General features: G+C 33.6%; 1 protein-coding gene across 2 annotated transcripts in view; it reads right to left on the bottom strand.

Annotated features, from left to right (window-relative positions):
- IBTK (inhibitor of Bruton tyrosine kinase) overlaps nucleotides 1-12,778 on the bottom strand; it is an 81,182-nt gene that overhangs the window by 53,338 nt on the left and 15,066 nt on the right. For both annotated transcript variants that reach the window (XM_032484514.1, XM_032484513.1), the window contains exons 3-10: nucleotides 12,461-12,557; nucleotides 11,261-11,385; nucleotides 7,984-8,094; nucleotides 6,471-6,641; nucleotides 5,178-5,295; nucleotides 4,907-5,087; nucleotides 2,871-2,994; nucleotides 917-1,094 (exon numbers count right to left, since the gene is read on the bottom strand). In XM_032484514.1, the coding sequence (XP_032340405.1) occupies nucleotides 917-1,094; nucleotides 2,871-2,994; nucleotides 4,907-5,087; nucleotides 5,178-5,295; nucleotides 6,471-6,641; nucleotides 7,984-8,094; nucleotides 11,261-11,385; nucleotides 12,461-12,557 (1,105 nt within the window). The remainder of the gene's footprint in view (nucleotides 1-916; nucleotides 1,095-2,870; nucleotides 2,995-4,906; nucleotides 5,088-5,177; nucleotides 5,296-6,470; nucleotides 6,642-7,983; nucleotides 8,095-11,260; nucleotides 11,386-12,460; nucleotides 12,558-12,778) is intronic.

Genomic DNA, 12,778 nt, shown 5'->3' on the forward strand with positions numbered 1-12,778 from the left:
AAGTGAGAGGGAGAGAACTCAAGAGGAGTTCAGAGACACAAACAAGGGTCAGAGCCAGGGGCCTTATAGGCCATGTCTAGAAAATGAGGGAACCATCAAAGAGTTTTTAGACACAATAATATTAGGATCAGACAGTAAAAGCTCACTCTGGTAAGAGAACAGATAAAAGGAAACAAGAGTGGAAATAAGAAAGCTTATTTTTTGCAGTACACGTGTGATATGATTTGGGCTGGGGTGGGAGCAATGAGATGTAAAGAAGTAAATGAATTCTAGTTTTTCTGGAAGGAAAAAAAAATCAAACAGATTAACTTTAATTTTCAATAGTGGAATCTTAATTAAAGCAATCCTCTATATTAGTCAAGGAATGAATAAAACTTCTAATTATTCAGCAATTATTTAATAAAACTGGTACTTTTTAAAATTCTCAATGAACAAAAACATTTTATTCTTCCTGTGATTTTCGTCTAAGTCCTAAGATATCTTTTAAATTTTTAGTCTTATATATACAAATATGTAAAATAAAACAAAACAAAAACAATAACAGAAAAACAGAACATAAGCCACTCAATTCTCAATTTGGGGAGAGAAAAAAAAAATAGCTTGGAAGATGGTTCAAAACCATCTAGGGAGTTTTTTTTTTTTTTCAAGGCTAATGATTGACAATAATGAGCCACTGTTACTGAAGGGAAGGTACCATGACCTCAGGGCATACTGAGACAGATAAAAGGATGAAAAACTCCAGATTTAAGTGGCTAGAATTCCCTTTGTTTACCTGTACACACACAAACCAAAATCAAAAGAGACACAGGGGAAAAAACCTAATTATACTTGTCAATTAAACCTAATGGCAAATACTTACAAAATTAAACATTAACTAAAAGGTACCCTTATATGCCATTCACATACATGAACTAACCTTTCTTTTCAGAACTCTTTCTTTTTTCTTCAAACCATTTCCCTCTAAATCCCTCTCCATCTCGTGTGACAAAAAGAATTTCATTTCTACTTAAAGCAATATCAGAAATGAAGACTTGGCGTGGATAGGCCCATCGACACTGCTTCAGAGAACTGCTGACTGATCTCCAGCAAAATACCTAAGATAAAACCAAATTACATTGGAATAGAAAGCAATATAGCATCTGAACAACCAAAAACTGAAACCAAGAGATATTATCTCTAAAACAGAAGCTCTGATCAATATGTTCCAATGTTCATACTTTCATAGAAAAAGATAAATACTATAAAAGTCAAGATGGCTTAAGGAACTATGTCTTTCAGAAAGTGTACATCAAGCAAACATGAAGCACTAAAAATGCTTCAAAGATACTTCTCAAGTAATTTTCAGTATTACTCGTTTGGGGCAAATAGATCTGCAACAAGGCTAAAGAAAAACAAAAATCTTAATGCTAAAACTTGTTGTAATACCATCTATTTACAAAAGGAATGAAAATCACCGTATGAAAATCCAAACTTTACTTTCAATGGAAAAAAAAAAGAGAGAGAGCGAGAGATGTAGGCATAACTAAAATAACTAAGACAAAAATCTTAGAGATAGAAAAATCATCATAGAGTTCAATGGCTTCCAAGTGGTTCTGCAAAGCCTAGAGTTCCTGAGAAACGACTCAGGGGCTGCTGCTCAGGGATGGAGAATGATGGGAGAAGGGGGCTGGGCTTCCCAATCCAGCTTTATCCAGAGCAGCAGCCCTTTTATCTGCTTCACAGATTGGCGTTCCAAGTAAGATTTCATTTGAAAAATTAATACTGCTGATTTTTAAAAGTTCAATCCCCTTATAATTAAGAAACTTAGAGCACAGAATGATATCTGCCAAAGTCTCTCAAAAGTTAAAGGTACACAAAAAACAGATTATGCTGACTGATTCCTTAGAGCTTGATTTTCATTTTGACAGGAAAGTACTGAATTTTATAGGGAGTAAATACCCACAGGTATAAATAAGCTAGATCCTTATTAATGTAAATGAAATACATTCCAAAGTCAAATGTTTTTATATTCAACTTTTCAAATGTAATCCCATGCCTCTGGTTCCTTCTATTAGTACAAGTTAGATATCCACTTCTTAAATATAGTTCCCTCTAATAAAATGATCAACTATAATAGATTTATGTCTGTAATGTACCAGTAGATGCAGCTTTTTGATTAATCCTTCAATTTCTAAAATGTCAATTTTTATAGCACTTCATAAACCTCAGAGAACATTTTTTGTATGTTTCTATTTTATAAACAAGAAGCAGAAAGCAATCTGTATTTTTCTAGTCAGTGTAAAATTTTTTCAGTGTTTTTAATGTGTAATATACATATTTTTAATAATTTTATTAGATAAATAAAAATTAGAATTAAATTTAAATAAAAAGTAAGAGATTCTTTGTATAGTGATCTAAAACATTATCTCTTATATATGATAGTAATAATTTCTGCATATATATATTATGTGTATATCTGTTTAAAGCCCAAAATTTTCCAATTATGTACTGAATTTTTAATACTGTCAGCTCAGCTTTTAGTTTTTTTTAGGAGTAGTTCTATGACTCATATCTATGCAATTCAGTGTCATTTCTCAGTACTCAGTGTAATATTAAATAACCCACCAAAATCCCTTATTTCTATTTTAAGTATAGTAAATTAAACTACTGTTTAACAAAGCAGTACTGTGCAACATTCGTAAAATGTCATATTTTGCTTTGAAAAACCAGCTCCAAACTAATTTGGTACTGGACATCAAAAACAAGTAGGGAAACAAAGTCAACAGAATTTGTCACCATCACAACAATACATTTCCACATTACCAGGTCCCCTACAGTCATCAACTGAGAACAAGATTACTATGCTTTTGTGTAAATATATATATACTCACCCTTCCAGCACCATCCATTGCAAGAATACAAATTTTCTGACCCCCATTTTCTTTCAAATGTTCAGGATCAACCTTGTATTCCATATGCCCCCCAGATACAAGAACCTTTTTCAAGTTTAGTTGTCTGGGTGGAAAAAAAAAAAATCTAGATTAATATGCCCTCTAAAATACACAAGCTCAATTTTAAAGAAATTACTATTCAAACAATAATTCAGGGTGATTACTGTGAAAGGTGAAATTAGACAATTTGGCCTTCGGTATCCTTAGTCCTTCCTTTTTTTAAGTTTCCCCTACACAAGGCCACTTTTTTCTTTGGTAAGTCCTTCTTGCCCAAAAGCCTCTACCTACACAAATACACACATTAAATACCTAAAACCCCACTTGCTCATGTACACAGTCACTCTAGATTAAATAACTGATAAGCTAAAAGGCTCCTAAATTTATTTGCATTTTAACAAAAAATTTAAACCTCAACACTAAATAGAAATCCTTAAATTAAAATATGGAAAACCTTAAGTAAATACAGCTACCATAAAAATTTCAGTACTGCTAATTTAATAACTCATCCACTAGCCAACTCATTGTCATTATATCTGCATGTGATGTGCCTACAGCATGGTGTGAAACCTGCCTGCTACTACTCCAATAACTGTCCTCTTTTAGGTATACTTCCTGTATTTTTTAAAAAAGTTTTCTTTTCAAAATTACTGTTGTAGCAACCTATAACAAAAGAATTTTCTTAGTGAAAACTTGGATGTAACTTATATTTATGTAATTTAATGTTATCCAGACAAGTTTTAAATGTTAAAAACGAAACCTAACTTCACACAAATCACCGCATGCTCAGAAAAAACCTAGTCAGTTCTAACATGTATGCTCACACTGAACTGAAATATGGCCTATAAATGATAACCTTCCAATTGCTACACATAAAAGTTGTGTTGATTGATGGTTGACATCTTCTGCTCATGAGCTAACCTCATGGATGGTATCTGTTTATAAAGCTACCATCTCATTTGCATTAACAAAAGCACATTTTGTTGCATTTCAACTTAAATCACCCATAGTTTTAAAAGTTAGACTGCTACCCTCTAGAATTCCTGCATACTTCTGCTTCCACTAACTGAGCTATTGTATCTGTTCAAAGATCTATTTCTCTATTTGTATTTATTACTACAGTTATAAAGAAATACTATGTAAACCAATGAAATATTAGTCTGAAAAGAATATTTTCTATAAAGGCTGAATACTTTTAAATAACACTAAATATGAGAAGTAAAAAAAAATGCTGTCAAATCAGGTAGGATTAATCAACTATATTAGACTCAAAATGTATGAAAAATATAGGATTCTGCCCTTAACTTACTTCACAATTGTTTTTAAGGACTTGCTCCTTAAATCATTCAAAATGAAACCAGAGGTAACCTATTTTAAGTATGGTTTATGCACAAAAGACAGGGAACTTCAGCTGATGGAACTACCTAGACTTAAACCTTAAGTGTCAGGATTCCCTGCTTTAATTTAACTGACATTTTGATTAGACAGCCAACTGCCTGTTTACTGCATGTTACTACAGTGTGCTTTCAGATAATGACTGACTATACAAAGGTAAAAAATACACCAGTTAGGTATAAATATTTGGACTGAGTAGAGGGTCCACAGTATATGATTAACTATTTTTTTAAAAATTAGTGTATAACACATAAAAGACTACACAGGAACCAATGAGGATTGTGTCATGAACCAAGAATTACAATTAACTGAGTTCTGTGCACCTGAAGCATAAAAAAATGGGAACTTATAGTCATATTTAACCATTATTTGGAAATACTGTTTTATAACCCACAAAGATTTTTACATATATTCACTGGATGTTTGCCAAAAGACTAAGATTATCAAAGGCAACAACTGACTTTCCCACCATTCAATTTTCTCCATTTGACATTTCAGAGCTTAGCATAAAGCTGATACTCAGACAGCTGCCGGAAGAGTTGAACTATCATTAAAGTATGTTTCTTTCCCAGAAATACACATACTTAGAAGCCATCTTCTTGCACTGATAGTCTGCAAGTAAGTATATATCTCCCCTTGTGGTGACACAGACAGTGGCCCCATCACTGGCAGCAACCAAAGACAGAGCGATGTCCTTATGATGAAGGGCAGAGACTTGACGAGGAACAGTTACACATTTTTCTCCATTGGGATCTAGTAAATAACCTAAAAAAATTGCACAAATAAACAAATCACAAAGTATCTGTTTTAAGAATCCAATTTACTTTTCAGATATTGTCACCACAGATTTCTTACCCAGTTGTCCACCATTTAGTCCCATAGTGTAAACAGCTTCTCTAGTCCATAGCACTGTATGAAACCTGCCCGCTGCTACCCCAATGATCGTCCTTCCTTTCAGATATTTCGCCTGCATCTACTCAAAAGACAAATAAGATTTCAGATGACGTATCCAAGAACTAGTACAATTTTTCAAAGACTCAGTAGACTAGGGGAGCAAATATATGGCAAACTTGCTCCAGTACCCCCTCAAGTACTAATGGCATTTGTTGCCAGTAAATCTCAGCACTAACAATGAGACCCAGCTTTTCTCAGAACACAAGATATTTTGATGCAACCACTTCAAGGCAGTAGTTTTAACATATAAAAAACTGACGTGGTATAAAAACAAAATAATTAAACTTGTTAACAAGCAATACATAAAACAGGCATTCTCATACTTACTTGAAAATAGGGTGCTTTTAAATTTGACATATCTCAGTCTCTCAGTAGTGACACTACAGTCTGAACCAGATGATTCTCTGTGGGGGATTTTGTTGTGTATCGTAGGAGGTTTAAGCTGCGTCCTTGGACTCTGCCCACCAGATGTCAGTTGCACCACTCTCACCACTTCACCCATTTGTGACAACTAAAAATGTCTCTAAACATTGCCAAATGGCTTCTAGGGTACAAAACTGCCCCCACTTAAGAATACTGGAAATGTCCGTATCAACCCAGAGGTCCAAGGTAGCCACACAATGAGAATAAATATGGAAGTAAAATCTACCATTCCTAAAGAAGTCTACAAAATGATTAAATATCTACAAATTCCACAGCTTTTTGGGGAAAATGGATCTTCTAAAAAGTACCACAGATTGGTGACTACCTCTAATTACTGTGGAGTAATTCCTATTGATTCATTAGACATCCAGAATGGGAAAGTATTGGATCGTAAAGCTTCTTAATAATAATAATAATAATAAAGTATTTCTAGTAATAATTTTAAACCCAGAGGATTAAACCAGTGAAGAAATTAAACACCTGAAATGCAAAATTTTATGAGTTGAAAACACATTAGTTATGGGAAATGATTCTGCTTGAACACTTAAAAGTTGAACTGAAGGTGGTGTGGTGCCTAATTTCCCAGGTGCATTCTTTCTTACTCTAAATAAATGCTAATTTGTACTATGCTTAATTCCTCCTGGGAAAATAGATACCATTGAAATACATACCACGGAGTATAAGTAAAATACGTTGCTGTCAATACCTTCCATCTTTTTGTCCATATAGGTTTTATAACAAATGGTCATCTTACTGTTTAAAGAAGTTTACCTGTCTAGGAACACTGCAACTGGAAGGTGGAGGAATGATTCCTAACTGATGAAAAATATTTAGACCAAACGTATAAACACATCCATCTTCAGTTAGTACAACAGTATGATCCTTAGCAGCTGCCACTTGAGAACAATTATGACCACTCAGTCCTTCCACAAGCCTAGGGACCTACAAGATAAAATTAACTTTACTATATTACATTAGCCATTTATACAAAAATAGAATCTGATGATACCACGTCCCAAATGACATGACATATATGGCTGTCTATCATAGGCAAACTCTATAACTCAGCAAGGGGAAGATGAGTCTAACAGGATATGGACATTGCTTTGTGAGTAAAATACAAAACCCCGGTAAGACATTTCAATAAAATAATTTGATTCAACAAATGATTTTTGAGCCCTTATCATATATCATACACCAAGTGCAAATTTGTCTGGCATGAATAAAGGAGCTCTTCAGTCAAAGTATTCATTGGCAGAGTAAAGAAATAAATAAAAATACAGGAATCAATGCATCCCTTCAAGGAATAACCAAACATCCAATATCATATTCCTTTAGAGCCATCCGGACTGGGTTCAAATCTTAATTCTGTCACTTACTAGCTATTTGACCTCAAGCAAATCTCTTAGCCTCTCTGTACCTCATTTTCTTCATCTGAACAGAAAATAACAGTAATATTTTAGATGATGGTAAGATCAGTGTAAGGAGTAAGAGTTGGTAAGTACAAACACAGCAGGTCTCTGGCTCTCAGAGCAAGCCACTGAGAAATGACTGCCGTCACTGCTACTGTCACTGTGTGTAAAACGAGGACAGTAATGCCTACCGCCTCACAGGCTGCTGGAGGGCTGAAGCCAAGGGAATGACACTGCATGGGAAGCATGAACGATGCCTAGAACACAATATGCCCTCAAAAACTGGGAGCAATTATCACAGTTCCCTCTCCGTTTTAAAGCATCCCTTAATCAGTGATGAATGTATCAGTAGTCCCCTCAAAAAAAAATTATCGTAAAAATAACCCAGTGAGGTATTTTCTTGAATGTAATGATTATTAGGTCGCTTCCAATTAGCAGTAAGTTTCAGTAGCACAAGAGCCAATTTTGTGATTATACAATGAAAATACTGGCTCAATTTTTAGATCACAAATACCTTAATGAGATGTTAAAACCAAATAAAAACCTAGACTGCTGCAGGAAAAGGGTTTTACAATTAGTTTGACTTCAAATTTCAACCACAGAAATGTTTTAAAGCTTATTTATATACTTTCCTAATTCAGTATTTGTTATAAGATATAATTTTTCTTTGCTGCTTTAGAATTTTGCATCATATCTAAATCCTTAAGTTGAACATGATACATCAGGGAAGTAATCTATCTTCTAAAATCTATTATCAATTGGTATATTATTTTCTCCTTATAGTTGTTACAAAAAATTTTTAGTTAACTAAAGCTTCCAGTTTATCAAATTCTGCCAAAGTTACCTAAACTGTATAATGACATTTCAATTACCAAGCATGTCTGTTCATCTCCATGGCCTAAACGTCCTCCAGGACCATGACCACAGGTATAAACCTGCCCTTTCTGAGACAGAAACACCGAGTGAAATTTACAAAGCACCACCTATAGGAAAATAAGAGAATATTATTCAACTTCTCTAAATAAAATATCCTTTATCTTATAAAAATGAAATATAACAGAATATTATGACTTATTTAATCTAGATAATGGGTACATTAGGATTCATTATACTATTCCATTTCATATATTTTCAAAGTCTTCTGTAATAAAAATTTTAAATATATGGTGGTCTATCTTAAAACTATATCTAAAAATCCTCACATTGGGGAAAAAAAATTTAGAAGGAATTAAGCATGTGTTACCCAGAGAAGAGACTAAACAAAGGAAAATGTAAATCTTAAGCATTCAAAAACTAATAGCCAGATATTTTCCAATTTCATAAAATCCCAAACAAGAACAAAGTAAGTGAGAAATATAATGATTACCACTATTATCAAAGAAAAATAACAGAAATAGCTTAAGACTATTTTTTCAAAACATCACCTACAAACAGGCAGTGAGGGGTAAACAGTATGTCCTTTTTATATCTCTGATTTTGTCTATATTTAATATCATTGTATGGCTTTAAATAATTTTATACTTATCTTCAAGCTTTTCTCTCTTCCCCACTTCCTTTCTTATCTGCTTCCTTCCCAGAACCCTCCTTGCTCTCTAACAAAAACACTTCCATTCTCACACATTCTTACCAGAAAGGGTACGGAAACAGCTGAACTGCATCAGCAGAATGCAGTAACAGGAGACCCAAACAGTTTTAAACATGCATGTATTTACATACCTCACCTGCAGGCCACACTCTGCTATTTTTCAATGCATCTAATATTCAGTGTACTTATTTTAACTTAATACTATTTAAAAATTCCTTTTTTTCCCTCCTTTTTTATCTGCAATTGTATTTCTTATGCCATCCATAAATATTTCTAACTTGGGCTATTAAAAAGTCCTAGAATTATTTTCCAGAAAGTCATGATCCTTTGGAAATTAGAAGATTACAAGCTGAATTATAAGCCAAATTGCAAGCTCTATTTGCACATAACCTTAAACCACCTGTCGAGTTCTGTAAATACATGTGCCTATCATAGGGCAAAAAGTCATTATCTTATTTAGCTGTACCACAAATATCTGAAGTTTAAAAATAAAACTCAAAATTGTATTCAAATTTGTAATAGTTAAAATTTATAAGGGAAAAATTATTTTATGAAACCAGAAACAATACATTTTGTTCAATTCCATATTCAATACCAGAATGCCATTCTAAATTTCTGACTTCTATCAAACAACCAATACCAGAGTTTAAGACCTCCAACTTTAAAACCTCCGAATATTTTAAGGAGGTAACTGATCATGGCTTTTCATGTTAATTTTCAGGAATGTATTATGCTAATAATTATAATCTCTGTCCCATGGCAGTTAATTCATTTGGTACTATACTACAGAACCAGCCCTTTTTCAGTGACTAGTGGGGCTCCCTATATAACAGGTACTTATTAAACATTCCCATAAACTTGCTTCCCTTTTTCTGACTGAAAATTTACACTGCTTTCCTGCCTCTCAAACCCATCCACAGTGCTTGTGTTTCAACCCTCACTATGTGGTAAATAAAATTCCTTACATTCTTATCTTCTTCCCAAAATACTCTCACTTCCTTACCTTAACTGAAATGTAGCTTTCTCTCTGGGTATACTGTTTCATCCATAACCCTACCAACTGGAATATGCTCAATTCTTCTATAGCACATATACCTTAGGATCGAAAAGTACAATCAGCCTGTTTCCTAGTGCCACCATCATTTCTTCACTCTTGTGTAAAAATCTCAGCTCATGAAACATGACTATATCATGTACTAAGTTGGAAAAGGCAAACAGATGCCTTTCTAAGTGCCCCAACTCTGATCAGTCATTAGTGGCTGCTGATGGATGGATCCTGAGGACCTATTCAAGTTCTGTTTAAAACTGAGAGAAGGGGAAGAAGAGCGAGGGAGAGAAGGTGGAATGGAGAGAGCTCACAGGAGAGCAACAGTATGCTGTGCCCTTTTAGCCATGTCAACCAAAGACGCTGAACTAGGTGAGGAAAAGCAGCGAGCCCTGCTCTAACAGCATGCCTCACATTCATTAGAGACTCTTGTCCATCCCAAGTCCTTTCTGTATCCTATGTGCCCTCCAGATCTATGCAGATGGACAACCAGAATCCTAGCTTTCATGACACCACTCTAATCTCTTCTTCTCTATCACTCTGCGTTCCCATGTAGGCTCCTGTTCCTGGCCTCTTAAACTTTAATATTCTCTAGAGTTTAATTCTTCATTTCATTTTTTTAAATTGGTAGTTGTGATACATTAAGTAATGACTTGGTGTGAAGAACAGTGTTCTACAGAGCCCTAAATATGATGGCGACATGATTTATCATCCAAATAGCTGGGGGAATTAAGGGAGAATGATATTAACAATTACATCAGGGAAAAAAAATACACAGAAATTAACTCAATAGACATGTTTTGAGGTATAATTCTCAGGATTCAGAAACTGAGATTTATGTCTGCAAAAATTACACAATGTTTAGGAGTGGCAAAAATAGCGCTTCAGACAGTTAAATTTAAAAACTTTGAAAGAATATCCAAAGTACAACTGACATGAAGCTCAACAGAAAGGCTGAGGCTAGAGATAAAATTACACACACACAGCCCCCATTACAGTGGAAGATGAGTATGTCAACATTACCAAAGTCTATGCAAGTGGAACGTATCATCCAGAATAATGACTAAGACCAAATACCAAATATTTACAATTATCATTGAAAATTTTACAATTTACATTTAAGAACTCAGGTTCACTTAGCTGAAACTAATTAACACTGAGTTTCAACAACAAATTCACTTGAGAAACTATCTGAAGAACTCTAATGGAAAAAAAAGCTAGAAAATCAACAGAAGCTCTGTCCTTTTAAAATTAAATTAATATCTGTATATTGCCTTCTAATTTCTAACACTCCTTACACAAATATCTTATGGTTTTACGATATTTTTACAGTCTAAATATGATTAAGACTAGCAAAATCTAAAATAGAATTAATAAATTTCTGTTGATCAATTTCTTCATTCAAATACATTATCGCAGCTTCAACAAAGTTAACATAATCCAAATGAAAAGATGAGGTATCAAATACAAAAGTTCTTTTTAATCTCTGAAAGTACTCAGAATACACTTTAATATATACCTGCTTGATATAAACCCCACTCCTGGAGAACAGATCCACCAATTCTGGGTGATATTTGCTATTCTGGCTTCCGTGACCCAGGGTGAAATTTGTATTATCTCCCCAAGTGTAGACATCTGTAGGATCTAAAATGAAGATCAGTTTTTATACTCTTTTACATTTTAAAGCAAGTATCAGTATAGTTCAATTATAGATATACTCTAGTAATCAGTTTATACCTCAACATGACTCTTTACAAAAAATAATTTAAAGACCATATTTAGAAAGATACTACTGATACTCTCTTTTGAATTATGAATCTATTAAAAATTATGAATTTATTAACTTATTATATAACTCTAGGAAAAGAAACCAGAAAATCCATATCAGCACAGGCCTGTCTCAATGTAAGCAATATAACACTTGACTCTTGCTTCTTTACCAGCTGAAGTTTACCTGCCAAATGAGTAAAATGTCACCTGCGATATCCACTTAGTTTCCATGAAATAATATGTATACTTACTTAAATGTAAAGTGTTACTAAAACATATATATAGTTTGTTATTGATAGATGCAAAATCACACTAGGGATTAGGGCAATATCCTTTAAACTGGGATAAAACTTAATCACAGCTAATTATGATATAAACCTTCACTTCTATTTTGGAAGGCTTAGTTCTTGAATGGAATTGTAACTGTAACTTGCAGTATAATGCCCAAGGTAGAAATAAAAATGAAGAACGTGTCCTTTCTTAGCTTGCTCACTAGTTAAATCCAAATTACAATGCCTTCATTTAAATCTCTTCTCCTTTTCCACCATTTCCATTTCCAAAGCTCATAGGGCAAAAAAATTGGAAAGATAAGCGCAATCAGAAGAACATGTGGGTAGATGAATCACTTCCTTTTCCCCTCGACCTCAAAGACTGGTGTACTTTCCTGATGCACACTGACGACCTTACAGTAGTTACAATTCTAACTACCTTCCCTTTTTAATCTGTGTTTTTACCCTTATAGACATAAATGTACACTGAAACTGAAAAATGTAAAATGAATCAGAGTGTTCTAACAGAAAACCAAAATTATCAACCAACATATACCAAAATAAAAGTCCTTTGCAGATATCCACACACAAATTTTCTCAGGTATTAAATACAACTATCAGATTTCATTAAAATGTTCTAAGCTGTACCTTAATGGAATACATTCGTGGGATTTTCTTACCAGTATTTTTGAATACCACGTGAGTTGGTCTATCCTTCATTACAAGATCCAAAGCTGACAAGCCTTCTTTATCTTGAATATACAAACTAACGCCATGCTAAAAAAGAAAAAAATTTATGTGTGTGTATATATAGAGAGAGAGATATGTATGCATATATTTTAAGCCATTTACCGGTAATCAGTAATTTACTCCTATTTATCAGAAAGTCAGATGATCAAACCCAAACACATTAAAAAATAAACACTGAATAACAATTACCGCCTATGCTTATACATACTTTTTTCTCATATGGAAGAAAACAAAGAGAAATCAAATAT

The sequence above is a fragment of the Camelus ferus genome, chromosome 8 (assembly GCF_009834535.1).
Source record: "Camelus ferus isolate YT-003-E chromosome 8, BCGSAC_Cfer_1.0, whole genome shotgun sequence".
Lineage (NCBI taxonomy): Eukaryota > Metazoa > Chordata > Mammalia > Artiodactyla > Camelidae > Camelus > Camelus ferus.